The sequence below is a fragment of the Eurosta solidaginis genome, chromosome 1, assembly GCF_040869045.1.
Source record: "Eurosta solidaginis isolate ZX-2024a chromosome 1, ASM4086904v1, whole genome shotgun sequence".
NCBI lineage: Eukaryota > Metazoa > Arthropoda > Insecta > Diptera > Tephritidae > Eurosta > Eurosta solidaginis.
Genome location: NC_090319.1, coordinates 342,831,554 through 342,848,463, shown reverse-complemented (window position 1 = coordinate 342,848,463; position 16,910 = coordinate 342,831,554). Strand labels below are relative to the sequence as shown.

The 16,910-nt window shown below is 37.4% G+C and overlaps 1 protein-coding gene across 2 annotated transcripts; it reads left to right on the top strand.

Moving 5' to 3' along the window:
* Positions 1 to 1,629: 1,629 nt before the first annotated feature.
* LOC137237964 (solute carrier family 25 member 44) lies at positions 1,630 to 16,325 on the top strand. Of its 2 annotated transcripts, none has more exons than XM_067762424.1 (4): positions 1,630 to 1,778; positions 4,351 to 5,254; positions 7,949 to 8,076; positions 8,139 to 16,325. In XM_067762424.1, the coding sequence occupies exons 2-4, from the start codon at positions 4,570 to 4,572 to the stop codon at positions 8,328 to 8,330; spliced, it is 1,005 nt and encodes a 334-aa protein (XP_067618525.1). In that variant the 5' UTR covers positions 1,630 to 1,778; positions 4,351 to 4,569; the 3' UTR covers positions 8,331 to 16,325. The 2 variants fall into 2 exon arrangements, with proteins under 2 accessions (XP_067618525.1, XP_067618526.1); XM_067762425.1 differs by lacking the exon at positions 1,630 to 1,778 and adding an exon at positions 1,901 to 1,995.
* The last annotated feature ends 585 nt before the right edge of the window (positions 16,326 to 16,910 follow it).

Genomic DNA, 16,910 nt, shown 5'->3' with positions numbered 1-16,910 from the left:
AGAGAGATCTTAGCTGCATGCCATACTTTGCAGGCGTCTACGAAGCTACGCCTCTTTTGTATCTTGCCTAAGTTCGAGTTTTTAGGAGATCTAACATTTTTAATTAAAAATAAATAAATGTAAGGCACGATAACCTCCGAAGAGATCTAAGGCCGAGCTTCTCTTCCAATTTGCGTCGTGCTCCTCTTGATTTTTCCCTACAAATTGGCCGGACGGGATCTACATGTTTTATGCCGACTCCGAACGGCATCTGCAAGGCAGATGAGTTTTCACTGAGAGCTTTTCATGGCAAAAATACAATCAGAGCGCTTGCCAGACACTGCCGAGGGGCGACCCCGCTTAGAAAAATTTTCTTCTAATTGAAAAATCTTATTTCTAAAATTTTGATGTTGCTTTGCCCGGGAGTTGAACCCAGGGCATACGGTGTGATAGGCGGAGCACGCTACCATCACACCACGGGTTTGATAAATAACACCTAAAGAAAATACGCTTAAGGTGACTTTTGCGTCGTTTTGGCACTTGCGTTGCGTCTACATCTGACTTTGAACACACGTGCTTTAATTGCTTCAATCCACAAGCAACGCAACGCCAACGTCAAAGCAACACACAACTAATTAAAAACTTACGTTCTTCTTGAAGTTTCTTGCATTTTAGAAAAAAAAACCGATTTTCTATCGCCGTTCAACTAAATAAAAAACACAATTTTGTATTCATGTCGATTTCGTGATCAATCAGGAGAGACGGTGGAACATATCCTCTTGGAACGCGACACAATCTGATGAGGGCACTATAGATCAACGGTCGCATTGCAATCCCCAATAAATTTTCTATCTATCTTCATGTTATAAAAATAGTTGTATTTGGTTTTTCCTCATTTGACAGGGGAAATTTTAATGTCCGTTATTTTAAAGTAACCCTTATTTGACGAATCACTGAACGATTTCTTTCAAATAAATGGTTTGTTAGCGTTCACCGAAGATGGTGAAAACGGTCCCTGGAATTGTTAGCTTATATAGCCAAAGAAAGTTATGCATAAGCAAAATTTAGTCAGCACAAAACGAATAGTTAGAGAAAATTTAAAATATAATGCATATGTATAAAATGCGTGCAATTTATGAAATCATTTTTATTATATAAAATTAGTTTGACATATCAGATTTGTCAATATTATTTTAGTCCTGCTACTTTTAACACATTTATAATATTTAGGAAGAACATTTAAGAAGTAAGAAATATGATTAATGCTTACATTAATACGTGTTTCATTTATTTTCATTGAGGAATAAGTTCGTAAAATTAAAAAGCACGTTTTTATAAAGTGCATGTGAAGCTCCATAGATAAAATGAGTAATAGAAGGAACATTGGTTTATATATATACATTTTTAAAATGAAAGTCTCCTGCTAAAAAAAGGAGCAAAACCTAACTACATTTTTTCATTTTCGTACTTAACTGCACTCCCTTTTGTGTTTCAGGATTTCGGGCAAATTTTGAAAAAACTCCGAACATTAATTCCTGCATTATATGACATTCGACTGCCTAGTCTACTTCCTTCCACTTTATTCGCAACAGAAGCTCTATTTAAGCTGTCAAACTATATAGTAAACAATGTCACTGAGGCTTATCGTCAGCTGTCATTGTAGTAATTGTGTTTTGGTATCTTCTGCAATTTTTTTTGATTATTGGTAGAATGGTATGAATTTGATAAAACAAAAAACAACTAGGGAAAATGATTATCAATTGGAAACTCAGTGATTGGAAAGCGAATTATTAAGAAGTGTAGGTATTGACAATATAAATAATAATACTGGAGACTATGCAAATTTGTTACTTATGACGAAATTTCGCTAGATTCTAGATTGTGTACACAAAAAATCTGTCGTCATCTGGAATGTTTATAACAGTTTGTCGTAATGTGGTTAATCGTGTTTGTTATGTAATTGAATGTCTTTAAGGATACCTCTAGAATCCAACTTTACGCGTATAATTAAAGACGGTACTTAGTAACGTTTGATAATAGTCTAGTCGAGGGGTCGACTGCTAATACGCTACCAAAAATATCGAGAGAGGTGTCAAACGAAGCGTCTTGACATCAGTATTAATAATCCGAAGGAGGAAAGGAAAAATTTTAACTCGTTCAAAAGATATTAACGAAAAACCGAAAAAAGACCCGCGGATACCTCCGAAACCGGGGGTGGGATCCATAGCAGAACACCTTCCTGAGTTGGCGGCCTTCGGCCGCGCTTATAAAAAGTAACCCAGGGCTACGCCATGCCAAGTGCGGGTGTGTGGTATACTTTCCTAAAACATCGAATAATGCGACAGACAAAAACCTGGAATGTCCAGCATCTTAATGGGAATGATTTTAGTGAGTGTTTGTGATATAGATGATCTTTTGCCAGCTATTGATACGGAACGTTCCCGAAATTAGTACCATTATTATACTAGCCACACCACATTGTGGACGATTTGATTTGATCATGACAAGTGTTTGAACTGTTGTAGCCACAGCAACAACAATAACCCCGTCGATAACTCAATCTCCTTCCGTAAGAAACTTGTGTTCGACAAAACCTTGTCTGCTAAATATATAGGATTCGCCAAGCGTAGATTGACAATTAAGTTGAGAAGCCATGATTTGCGATTTCTCACCCGTTGCATCCCAATATTCATCTTGACAAGGGATTCAAGGGGTTGTGTAGCGCAACCCTCTCAAGGGGTTGCCAACGCAATTGTCAACCTCACCTACCCGCGGGGAATCCTGGGCCCGTATTACGTGTTACGATCCGTGAATGAAACTCATTATTTATATCACAATAGCTCTTGAAAGGTGGGTCGGATTAATGGCATATTTGTACTAGCGACAAATAGTACTCGTTAGATCTATTCCTTATTATAATTAAAAAAAAAAAGTTTGACAGTTGCATAGTTATTGCTGAGTGAAAATGGTTTTCAGTCACTGATCGTAACACGTAATATGGGCCCTGTTTCATTAACAGACGATGCTCTGGCGACCCCAAGCTCCTCATGGAACTAGGGGGTGGGGAGGGAGGGATGGCGTTGAAGATTTAATATGGTCATATAAATCGTTCTCGAGATGGGCGGGCTAGTACCTTAATGGTGCATTGTTACCGGAACCTACCGGATCTATATGCGGCGAAGGACCATCAACATCGATAACACTCCCCAAAGCCTTCGGAGATTCGGGGAGTAACCTTATCGCTACAAAAACAACAACATGCCTTCAGGGAGTGCCTTTATCGTTAACAAAAGAGTTTTTTAACAACAACAACATGCATCTTGTCAACGTTTTAATACTACCAAAGATATTACCACAGAGCCTCGCCTGCAAAAGAAACGATACACGCCACGGGTAGATGAGGTTGACAATTGAGTGGGAAAAGCTATAAGTTGCGCTGGAAACCCCTTGAAAAAGGTTGCAACCTCTTGAATCCCAGGAAAACGTGGTCACATTCCTCCATTGTGATAAATACACACAAATCACTCTTGGTACCAACATTGTTGGGTTGGTGATTATTGGATAATGATCCTCAATGCACTCTGTACTCTGCCAATTAGTACAGGACCTATTAGCTTTTCGGCATCAGCAGAGTTCCTGGCTACAGGGGGTTCAAGGCAACAAGCAGGCGGACAGCCTGGCCAGAGAGGCAGCAACGACACGACCTATTGGTCCCGTGCCATTGCTGCCAGTAGGCCCGCAGGAATTTAGGGGGCATCTATTAGTAGAAGAAAGAGGGAAAACACTGGCGCGTTATGCCAGGCCTGAGCCAATCTAAGCTACTGTTAGGGGGCTACAGCACAACTCGATATAGGGCATTGATAGGCATCTCGAAAGATATTCTAAGAATCCTAACAGCTATTCTTACAGGACACTGTAGACTGAACAGACACATGCAAAAGTTGGGTATAGTATCGGACAGCACATGCCGATTTTGTGATCGATCAGCGGAGACGGCGGACTATATCCTCCTGGAGTGTGACGCAATCTCAAGACGTAGGGCTAAGTTTATGGGCTCACCATGGTCAGAGCATTCTCACATCAAATCCTTCAAGCCAGGTGAACTGCAAGGGTTCATCAGAGATGTCGGCTTGGATGAGGTGCTGTGAAGTAGCTGAGGGCACAATAGACCAATGGTCGCAGTGCGACCCTCAATTAATTATCTATCTATCAGCAGAGTTCAGTAAATGAAAACTCAGCGGCTATGCTGGCTGGGCCACGTTTAAGTTATTGCTACTGAATTTCAAAAATAACTGTTTTAATCGCCCCAGACGATAATAGTCCTCCAAATAAATTTATATCTTTTTTATTTATTTTTTTGTTTTTTTGCAGGACATCATGAATTTTACTTAGTAGCTATTGATTGCAAACTCGTCGTGCTGTACAATAATTTTGGATCTTACCCAGTTATATTACATGTTACTAAAGCGACTACGCAACTGTAAATGTATGCACAGCCTTCAAAATATTTTGCTGTTAATTCCATCATTATCATAGCAACAGCTGCCCCGCATTTAACAGCCCACGACACTCAGTTAAAGAGCTAACATTATGAATAGATTTTCGGTTGCAAATGAAGCCGCAAGCGGTTCCGGGAATTCTATAGATTCCACGCCATATATACGCACCATTGAATGGGATATGATGAACAAAACGAAATTTTTTCCACTTTCTATGTTAAGCTCATTTTCTGTACGTTGCTGCCTATACCCGCTGACAGTGATAAAAACACAATTGCAAGTGCAACATAAAAGTGATATTTATAAGGGCATGATTGATTGTGCCATAAAAATATATCGTAATGAAGGTATTCCCGGTTTATATCGTGGATTTTGGATATCATCTGTACAAATTGTTTCCGGCGTATTTTATATAAGTACCTATGAAGGTGTACGTCATTTAATGAATGAAATGGGTGCTGGTCATCGTATGAAGGCATTGATAGCGGGTGGGTGTGCATCGCTTGTTGGTCAAACGATCATTGTGCCATTCGATGTGATATCACAACATGCCATGGTATTGGGTATGACAGCACATGCAGGTACTCGTGCTGATGTGAATCCACTTGGCATTAAAACTGGTCCAGGTCATAGTCGTTTTACAATGTCAGTGGATATATCACGCGAAATAATGAGACGTGATGGCTTTCGTGGTTTTTATCGCGGTTACACGGCAAGTCTCATGGCATATGTGCCGAACTCTGCAATGTGGTGGGCATTCTATCATTTATATCAAGGTAAGAAAATATTTTTAAATAATAAGTGAAACATAGAATTCAAATCCAAATGAAATACCTGTGTAATTTAGATGCCGTTATATTTTATAACGATTGTTTTATTAACGATCGGGCTCCAATACTTACTACTGCATACTTTGGGCACAAGTAGTATTTTGTAGCTTTTGGAAAATACTATTTAGGAAAAGTTTGCATAGCAATAATAGAACAGCATTCTATGGTTGGTACGGGATAAACTGTACCAATTTTTTTTTTCAGTTTTTATACTCAGCGTGCTTTGCACACAGAGTATATTAATTTTGATTGGATAACGGTTGGTTGTACAGGTATAAAGGAATCGAGATAGATATAGACTTCCAAATATCAAAATCATCAGTATCGAAAAAAAATTTGATTGAGCCATTTCCGTCCGTCTATCCGTTAACACGATAACTTGAGTAAATTTTGAGGTATCTTGATGAAATTTGGTATGTAGGTTCCTGGGCACTCATCTCAGATCCCTATTTAAAATGATCGATATCGAAAATTTCGAAAAACCGAAAAAATGCGATAATTAATTACCAAAGACGGATAAAGCGATGAAACTTGGTAGGTGGGTTGACCTTATGACGCAGAATAGAAAATAAGTAAAATTTTGGACAATGGGCGTGGCACCGCCCACTTTTCAAAGAAGGTAATTTAAAAGTTTTGCTAGCTGTATTTTGGCAGTCGTTGAAGATATCATGATGAAATTTGGCAGGAACGTTACGCCTATTACTATATATGTGGTAAATAAAAAGTAGCAAAATCGGATGAAGAACACGCCCACTTAAAAGAAACATTTTTTAAGTAAAATTTTAACATAAAATTGAATATCTTTACAAAGTAAATTATGTCAACATTCAACTCCAGTAATGATATGGTGCAACAAAATACAAAAATAAAAGAAAATTTCTAAATGGGCGTGGCTCCGCCCTTTTTCATTTAATTTGTCTAGAATACTTTTAATGCCATAAGTCGAACAAAAATTTACCAATCCTTGTGAAATTTGGTAGGGACATAGATTCTATGACGATAATTATTTTCTGTGAAAATGGGCGAAATCGGTTGAAGCCACGCCCAGTTTTTATACACAGTCAACCGTCTGTCCTTCCGCTTGGCCGTTAACACGATAACTTGAGCAAAAATCGATATATCTTTACTAAACTTAGTTCACGTACTTATCTGAACTCACTTTATCTGGGTATAAAAAATGGCCGAAATCCGACTATGACCGCGCCCACTTTTTCGATATCGAAAATTATGAAAAATGAAAAAAATGCCATAATTCTATACCAAATACGAAAAACGGAATGAAACATGGTAATTGAATTGGTTTATTGACGCAAAATATAACTTTAGAAAAAACTTTGTAAAATGGGTGTGACACCTACCATATTAAGTAGAAGAAAATGAAAAAGTTCTGCAGAGTGAAATCAAAAGCCCTTGGAATCTTGGCAGGAATACTGTTCGTGGTATTACATATATGGCTTGCTATTGACCATTGCCCTGTCAAAACCCCAATGACCATTGATATATGAGCTTTGGTGAACCCAATTATTTCGGCAGACCTCGTGCCATCAACTTTCAGCCAGAAAGATCTTGCTACCCTGCAAGAGGTGGTGTCCGCCCAGCGCTTGCTGAGCTAACTCGCGGCCCATCTATGCAGGAGCCAGGTGGCCAGTGGAATACCGAATTCCCTACAGAAATCTTCATCCGCTTCAGTTTTACCGATGCGGGCTTAGATATCCGTTTGACAGTTGCTCGGCATAGTACTATGGCCCGGGACCCAGATAGTATTAATCATGTATTAACGGCTTGGGAGCCTTCGTCTTGTTAGGGATAAAGTCGAACCAAGTAAGAATGATAGAGTGCACGAAGCCCGACCAATGACCGGGCCGCGGCCGGCTTTTCCCGCAGTATCTGCTGGATGTTTGCTCAGCATGAAATTCAATGCCAAGGTAGGTGTCGTGTAAGACCGCCGCTGATACCAACCAGCGCCGTCCGTAGTCCTCTTAATCGGATGTTTCGACGATTCAGAATGGGAGTCGGAGCTCCAAGCCAAATCCACACATAATCGGTACACGCTTTTGCCAGGACGCGCCCGGCGAACCCCGTTATTAATTTGCAATATCCTACCCTTGCAGAAGAAGAAACCAGACTACCAAGGGAGGCACGAGTCACCCTGGCACAACTTCGCTCTGGATACTGTAACAGGTTAAACTCTTACTTGTCCAGATTTAACCCCAAAATACGTAATGTACCTATGCCCTGCATGCGATGTGTCCCCACATGACACCAACCATCGTTTCAACTGCAATGTGGAACCTACGCCTCTAACAACAATCTCCCTATGGTCCGCCCTGTTGAAACAGCCAGTTTCCTTGGACTCCCGTTAGAGGACTTTGATGACAATTTGTGAGTGGTCGCACCCATTTACAGGGTGAAGCACTGTTAATACAACAACAACAAGCTTCATAATATCTGAATTTATGTATTTCAAATTGATGTTACTATTTTGTTAATTTTTCTCTCGGGATAATATTTATCAGCGTATTGTTTATGTTCCCTCTCTAACATTAAGCTCGTTACTTGTTACATTCCGCCCGATTTCACTCAAACTTTATACCTTTACTTTGTTTAAATTTTGAACTTATCTTATTCTAAAATTTTTAGATGAATTATGTCGAATATGTCCGCCATGGGTTTCACATCTTTTTATACAATGTGTGGCCGGAAGTTTAGGTGGTTTCACAACGACTATACTTACAAATCCACTGGATATTGTGAGAGCACGCCTGCAGGTAAATATGCTTGAAATCAACTGAAATTCGTATCACATACATATATATCTTTTATTCTACAGGTTCAACGATTAGAATCGATGCGTATTGCATTTCAAGAGCTTTGGCGTGAAGAGCACCTTAAATGTTTCGTAAAAGGCTTATCCGCACGACTTGTGCAGTCTGCAGCATTCTCATTTAGTATAATATTGGGATACGAGACAATAAAACGAATAGCCGTTGATGAACAATATAAACATCAAATACGTTGGTAGACATTGGCTAGGATGACAACATGGATTATGCGCAATTGTTTCCACCAAATGATTAAAATGTCACGCCCACCCTGTATCACAATCAAATGCATTTAAAAGATGGTAAACAAATATTAATACTAGCTATCATCCGATGGCAAAATCCTGAGCCAGATAAATAATTTTGCATGTAAATGCAACAACAACGATTTGAGCCAGATAAATCCAAATAGAAGTCTGGTTCAATTGTGAGCCAGATAATTTGTTAATTACTTCTTTTTAGGTTGGCAACGCGGCCTTTAGTATACCTACTTTTTCAAAAATAGATGTCGCTGCTTAGCCTTTCGCCGTATGAGTTAATTGAAAACAGCGGCGACATCTGCCTATCACATTTCACGCGTGCGAAAATTTCACATCTGCTTCTCAAGTCTCTCAATGATCCAGAGCATTCCCGTGAGAATTGAGTGATCCTCAGCTGTAAAACTCACAGGATGACGGCAACTATGATCGTGCCGTCACTTAGGCCCGGTTTTTTAGTAGCTGGTTAAGCTAAGCTTAAACTAAGTTTGCTTAAACTTTAGTTAAATTTAAACTCCAGTTAAAATACTGAGCAGTTTTTCAGTCACAGTTTAAGGCGCGTTTGGGGTAGGCTTTTTGTACTGCAACACAGTTTTTTTATTATCTAGATAATTTGTAGATACGGCAACAGTTGGATTTTGTGTACCCAACAAACATGGAAAAAATATTTCTCCAGCCTTAGAGAAATATATATCTAGTTCCAGAGCTGATATCCAACATCATGCTGTAATTATTCTTAAACCAGATAGTTATCAAGTTATTATCCTACTCCATTCTCCAATCACTATCCAACCTTTGAGAAATTTTGTAAAATGTATAGTTCTCGAGTTCACCTCCAACGTCATTGTCAAATCATTTTCCGACCTTTGAGAGATTTTGTGAAATGCACAGCTTTCAACTGCATATCCAATACATTTCTCCAGTTTATATCCTACTTTGGATATCGAGTTGAGGTGATTTGAAAAAAAATCTTTCCCGAGGTGGTACCACCACAGCCAACAGCTGTTTGTTGTGACAAATAAACACCTGGTTGAAAGCACTAAAGAAGCGCTATTAATTGAAAGTAAGTTATACATATTTTATTTTCCTGAAAATTCTGTAGCATTGTAATCTTACATTTGAGTGAGAGAACCACTCATAAATACAAGTTGGGAACTATATTTTTTTTTAACTTAAGTAATAGCATTTTTTGCTTTATAAAAAATTTCCTTTTTTGCTCAGAACGTTATGATTCTCAAGTTGACTCTTGTTTCGAAACAACTTTTGCCTTGTTATCAACTTAAGCCCAAATGCGTGTTGGGTATATTCGACGTCATTGCCAACGAACGCAAATAACTGATAGCCATCATCCGGTGGCAAAGATCCTGAGCCAGATAAATAATTTTGCATGTAAATGCAACAACAACGATTAGAGCCAGATAAATCCAGATAGAAGTCTGGCTCAGTTTGTGAGCCAGATAATTTGTAAATTACTTGTCTTTAGTTTGGCAACGCTGCGTTTAATAAACCTACATTTTCAAAAATAGATGTCGCTGCTTAGCCTTTCGCCGTATGAGTTAAATGAAAAGCAGCGGCGACATCTGCCTAACACATTTCACGTGTGCGAAAATATCACGACCTCTGCTTCTCAAGTCTCTCAATGATCCAGAGCATTCCCGTGAGAATTGAGAGTGATCTTGAGCTGTAAAACTCACTGGATGACGGCTGATATGTTAACTAAAGTTTAACACTGCCAGATCGGCCGCTTAAGCTCAGCTTAAACTCCAGTTAAAATAGACTGAAAAACTGCAGAATAAGTTTAAGCGTAATTTATCTGACAAACTGCGTTGAACTTGTACTAAAAACCGGGCCTTAATGTCGAATTTTACATAAAAATGCCAAAGAAAGCACAGTAATTTGCCTATATTACACATTAGACTGGATTGGTCCCCATACGAAAAGAAGTGATTAAAGCCGTCCCCTAAATTTGAAGCTTAAAGGACGGCAAGTGCCTCAAGTGATTTGTGTTCATCATAACTTTAGACCAACATTTTACTATTGCCGCGCGCCATCGAACTAACTTTCATAGTTGTATGAGGTATACATTTTCTTAAACAGTAAAGTAATTTTTTCTCTGGGGATGGGAAATATACATACCTACATACATTGTAAATAAATTATAACAAGTTTAATATTAGAAAATAGTGTTTAAAAGAATTTGTTAAAATAACAATAAGTAATAAATACTGAGCGCAAACTATTTAGGTAATGTTAACATAGAATTCTTAAATCCATGGTATAAATATTACAAGGTAAAACCGGTGAGAGCCGAAATGACGTTTAAAATTTATCATAACAATAATAATGATAAAAAATTATTGTTAGGCCTTGAGCTCGATTCGAACCCGCGATCTTAAAATCAGTAGGCCGATATAACAACAAAAATTGTTAATACATCCCAGAGCACGGGGAAAAAGTGTCAATAAAATATGACACTATGGCGGCATTGCCATCAAACAAGTCCAATTTTCACATCCATTCTGCAACAGATGTCGCAGTGTTGTGAATATCAATTGGCACGAACCAGAATAGAAGTAGGATTAATGAAGACAAACAAAAAACCGCTGTGATGGCTGAATGGTTATAGCAGCGGCGCCTAAACGTTGCCGATGAAGGAATTTAGCAGTTCCCGAAATGGATCTATACAACGAGCTTTGGCAGTTGTCTAAATTTTTTCTTTCTTCTATTCTAATTTAAAAATTTTTTCAATTAAGAAAAAATTTATCATAACAATAATAATGATAAAAAATTATTGTTAGGCCTTGAGCTCGATTCGAACCCGCGACGTTTAAAAAATTTTAAAATTCTCATTGCTCTCACATTTTAATTTTTTTTATTTTGGTTTTGTTTTCATAACAGAAATATAACAAACTAATATATTTGGTAATTCTATACGACAGCATGACACTCTTAATACACGTTCAAAAATATCAAGAGGGGTATCAAAAGACGCGATTTGGATCCAGAATCGCGAATCCGAAAGCGGAGGTAAAACATTTTGGGTCTGTCAAGAGATATTTGCAAAAGAAGCTTTAAAAATTTTCATGTGGTTGTTGTAATTTAGATAATTTTGGTGTACCCACAAAAAAAATTGTGAACATAAGTGTTTTCCGCGGATATAGTTTTGGTCCCGAAACCGGTGTTGGACCCACCCAATGTAATTTTTTATAAGCGCGGCCAAAGGCTGCCGATGCAGAAAGGTATTCTGCGCAAATTTACTATGCATCCCACCCTATGTTTCGGAGCAATCCGGGGTAATTTTTCAGTTTTTTGTTAATATCTTTTGAACGATCTACAATTTTTATTTTCCGCCTTCGGATTATTGTTGTCGAGGTCAATACGAGTCTTTTGGCACCTCTCTCGGTATTTTTGGACGCGTATTACCAGTGTTATGCTGTCGTATAGAATTACCATATATTTTTGCGTTCTAACATTAATATTATGATATTTTATCCAAAACCGAATTTTTTTTTATTGGTGGAAATAACCAGAAAATAAGAAATCTCAACGGTCAACTGCATTCTAAAATTTTAAATTCAAGAATTGTATTGTGGTTTCCCGCAAAAGGAAGCATCAGGCCACGATCCTCTTCTGAGGAATTTTCTTCAAGAAATTGTTTAGAAATGTATCAGCGTCTGCGCCACGAGAAGAAAAACCCGACTTACCGCCAAGGGTTACGGAAGAGATACATATCTACTAATAATAACAATTTGGTGTGACATATATCCGAGGATATTAAGGTCTAGCTTTCCATCCAACTTGAAGGCTACGTATCGTGTATTCATTTTTCTACGAACTGGCTCACCTAAATACATGTTTTATGCCGAGACACAATTTTATCTGCTAAGGCGGACGAACTTTTGGTGCCAAGGTAATGCCGAGGGACAATCAATACCATTTATACAAATTTTCTTAAATATTTTTGATGGATAGGCCAACACACTAGCTTGTAGATCACGGAGGCACACTTTGGCCGTTCAGCCGGTAAATTCAGTCTCCACGAACTATCATACTCCAACTGAACGATGCTGTTTAGCTAAGCTGCGAAGAGCTACAGCGCTTTTGCTGGCGTGGGCAAGTTATGGGAAGATCTCCACTGAGTTCGGAGAAGCAGATGGGGGAAGACTTTGATCTCTTTTGGTGCCCCCTGTTGGCGTCAGTTATCGCGAAACAGAGCTAGCTGGAGTGACTTGTTACGCAACGACCAGCATCTCCTAAACTCTCTTATGAAGTGAAGTTTCAGCATATTTAAGGGTTAAAGACGTATCAACCAAGTGAAGAAGGATGAATGAAAAATCAATAGGGGTGGTCTCCAACATTCGCTTCTTAATTAGAAGAGGTTAAGAAGTAAGGTCTTTTCTTTTGTCCATTTGCAAAAATAGGACGTGTTGAGGAATCCACTATATTGGCAACTAATTATTTTGCCATATATATAAAAACGGATTTCAAAACTTTTCGAAATATTTTTTCACTTATTTCATAAGCATTTTATTTTTTTGGCATTAAAAAAGTGAAAAATGTCATACCAACAATTTTTTGTATGTTTTCTTTGGTTTGGCATTTCCACAAAGTTTAAGAGAGTGATTTTAAAATTTTTTTAAAAATCAAAAAACCATCATGGCCGCCAAGAAGAGTAAATGGTTTTACCTGGTAATATTTATACCATGCTTACATATTATAATTATTTGTTGACTACATTTTTTAATGAAGCTTAGCTTATTAGTTGTTATTAGAGATGGGAAATACCCATATGGTAAATACCCGGTAAATTGGTTATATACGGTTACTCACAAAAGTAAGTACACACTTGGTTTATGCTGAAAAAACCCAAATGCAGTGGCTCACAGCTTAATTGACAATTTTCATCTTGTCAAAGGTTATTCAAAGGTAAGGAGAATTAATCAAAATTTCAAAAATTACCATCAAAATTAAAAAAATTTTTTTTTCAGAATTTCTAGAAAATTTTTGAGTATGCAGTTTTGTAGCCCAATAAATTTTAGTATAATAATGTGCAAGTTAGAAATAGCTCAAAATTTTTCCTGAATTCTGAAAAAAAAAAATTTAATTTTGATGGTAATTTTTGAAATTTTTAATAATTCTTACCTTTGAATAACCTTTGAAATTTTTTTGAATGTGGTTTCTGTTAGGGCGTTCGCGATATTTTAGATGAAAATTATCAATTAAACTGCCAGCCACTACATTTGAGTTTTTTTTTTTCAGCATAAAGCAAGTGTGTACTTAATTTAGTGAGTAACAGTATGGTAAAAATTGGTAAATACCCAAATATTTACCCAAAAGAAGGGTAAAAATAATCTTTTGGAAAATATGGGAAAGAAACACACAAATTCAATACAAAATGTACACAATTTGTCCTATATGGGTACGTAGTTATCCATTACGCTATTGGTTGAATTAGTTTTCATCTGGAATCCAGCGTTTTTCAAAAATATTAAGCCCATTGTGGATAAAACAAGTGTGATCTTATCCGTCAACTGCCTGACAGGATGTTCAATATGGCTACTTTTTCACATTTTGGTAGCGTGTTCAATATGGCGGTTTATAGATACAAAATGAGAAAGCGATAGTCAAATAAAAATCAGGTGATCCATTCTATTTGTAATTTTAACGTATATGCAGAAGTTATCACACTTGTTTTATCCACAATGTATTTAGCCAATAACATAGTGTACAAGTACAAGTGTGTTGGCTTATCTGTCAAGCATTCTGACAGGCACTCGCTGGATTCGGAATGACAGCGAATTCAAAATGGATACCATTACCGAGTGCGCCGAATGATTGAAAAATTGAAAAAGTCGATACGATTGGTAGTCAAAAATGTTGTCGTTGAGACCAAAAATGCGACTCTAGACCTGAGATTTCCATCAGGTGAGCGAGGCTGTTTGTAGTTTTGACGTTTATCGCTTAGTGAACACACTTGTATAGGTACACTATGGCCAATAATGCCGTTGCTAAAATTTAAGTTTACTCAGTAAACATTTTAAGTTAAAAAAGAGTCGGAAAATATATGTAAATTGGATCGTTTACAGTCGATATGCGCTCATTTGGGAGGCCGAAACCAATGTATTTCCCTTCTGCCGTGGGAATGGTCGTCCTATATGAGCCTATTAACGTATACCATTTGAGCCTAATTAAGAGTCCGACATAAGTCTTAAAAGGCGTTTAAACAGCTCATATTATACTCTACTGGAAATCGCCGGCGTCATTTTTAACTCTAATAAACTCTGATTATCTGACACATATATGGTATATTTATTAAGCATCGTCAGCGCTTATTGGGGCATATATAGTTCGACACACCAGGACAGAGCGTGGCAGCTTTGCGGTCACATTAAAAATGTCGAGAAACGTCCATGAGCGGAAAAACTTCGATGCTTATACAAAAAAAGAATAGCAAGGGTAACAATAATGTACAAATATAATTAATTTTATATTAAAATGAAAAATTGTCGTAACGAAGTTTCAATTTGTTCCAAACTCGCTTTGACGAACATATTTGACAAATGATAATTTTTGCATGCTTGGGTTAATAGCTTTTAGGCCGTTAAATAAAAGGCAAACATTAAATTTTCTTTTACCCTCCTACGCGTTTCGACGCTTTTCTGATTCCTACATTGTCCATTTATTTTGGACTCGTTTCGGATTCTTAAATTATGAGCGTCGTGAGCATGTTTGAGGGGTAACTTTGTTTGCGTAAATATGTATGTGTACCCTATAAAATACTTGAAGCGCTTACAGTTCTGGAGTTCAATATGGGTCCGAAATACGTGTAAAACATCAGCCTCGAAAATGTTAATGCCTAAGAGCCTGTTATTACTCCAATTTGATGAAATTATGAACAAAGGCAAAATATTAAAATGAGCAAACTAGGCAGCTCCGGAATAAAAACTCAGAAATTTTTCTGCTACAATTTAGATATTCTAAATAAATAATTAATTCAACTTATACTTATTTCATTTCATGTAAGTTTATCACAACAATTTTCTCCCCTATGTTTTCCTCTGTGGATATATGTCAATAATTCTGCCTAAAAGCCCTGAATATGGCGCCAATAAGGCTCAAATATGATATCGGAAGGAGGCCTGTATAAGACTTACATATGTTAGAGGCAAAATATGGGCGTGCTAGAAGTCATATGTGACCCGGTCTATGAAAAGGTTGGTTTATGACTGAAAAAAAACAGCTGTTAACAGCTGTGTCTCGCAATTTCTTTTTTGAGTCATAAGCCACCTTTTCATAGACCGGGTCACATATAGCATTTGCTTCAGGCTCCTAAATGAATTCATAACGAGTGCAAACGATCCAAAGTTTGGACTCCTTTCAGACTAATTGTTGACTCCGAGTGTTTGCTGGGTTGTTTGTTTAAAATCAAAATGAGATTTTTTTAATTTCAAATGACGTATAAACTTAATTGCTGAATTGTAATTCCAGGCAGCCTCGATTCAAATGATTTTTAAATACCCAAAAAAAATACAAAAAAGGAATATTCCGGGTATTTTCCTGGTATTTACCCATAAAAATGGTAGAATCCCAACTCTAGTTGTTATATTTATTTCTTGTTTGCAGTAAAGTAATTCTTAGAATATCTGCTTTTTTTTTTTTTTTAACTTCAGTATAATTTAAGCGAATTTTATTTATAGCCAAAAATATGTGAAAGAGAAATGAATTTGCACTTTAGATACATTTTTCAGTGTTTATGCATTTTGATTTATGCCTTTTTTAATATTAATAGTTGCAAATTTATTAATATGTAACTGTTAACGATGTATAGATGTTTGTGTATGTTATGTGTTCTAGATAAATAAGTGCAACTGTGACAAAAGTATGCAAATAAGCAAGAAAAAAGAATAATACATGGAAAAAATATTAAAAACTAAAAAATGTTTTTTATTTCTAGATATTTCCGTTCGATAAGTATTAAACTACAATTTTCAGCTTTTCAGGTCGGTTATTGCGCCGTATGTTGTTGTTGTTGTTGTATTAACAATAAAGACACTCACCGAAGGTTTTTGGGAGTGTTATCGATGTTGATGGTCCATTGTGGGATTCAAGGGGTTGTGTAGCTCCAACCCAATTGTCAACCTCACCTTCGAGCGGCGAATCCCGTTTCACTAACAGACCAGGCTCTGGCGACCCCAAGCTCCTCATGGAACTTGGGGGTGGTGAGGGAGGGATGGCCTGAAGGTTTAATGTGGCCATATAAATCGTTCCCGATATGGTCGGGCTAGCACCTTAATGGTGCTATGTTACCGGAACGTACCGGATCTGTATCCGGCAAAGGACCATCACATCGATGACACTCCTCAAATCCTTCGGGGAGTAACCTTATCGCTACAACAACAACAACATGGTCCTTTGTCGGATATAGATCCGGTACGTTCCGGTAAAAAGCACCATTAAGTTACTAGCCCGACCATCTCGAGAACGATTAACCAGACCACATTAAACCTTCTAGGCTAGCCCGCC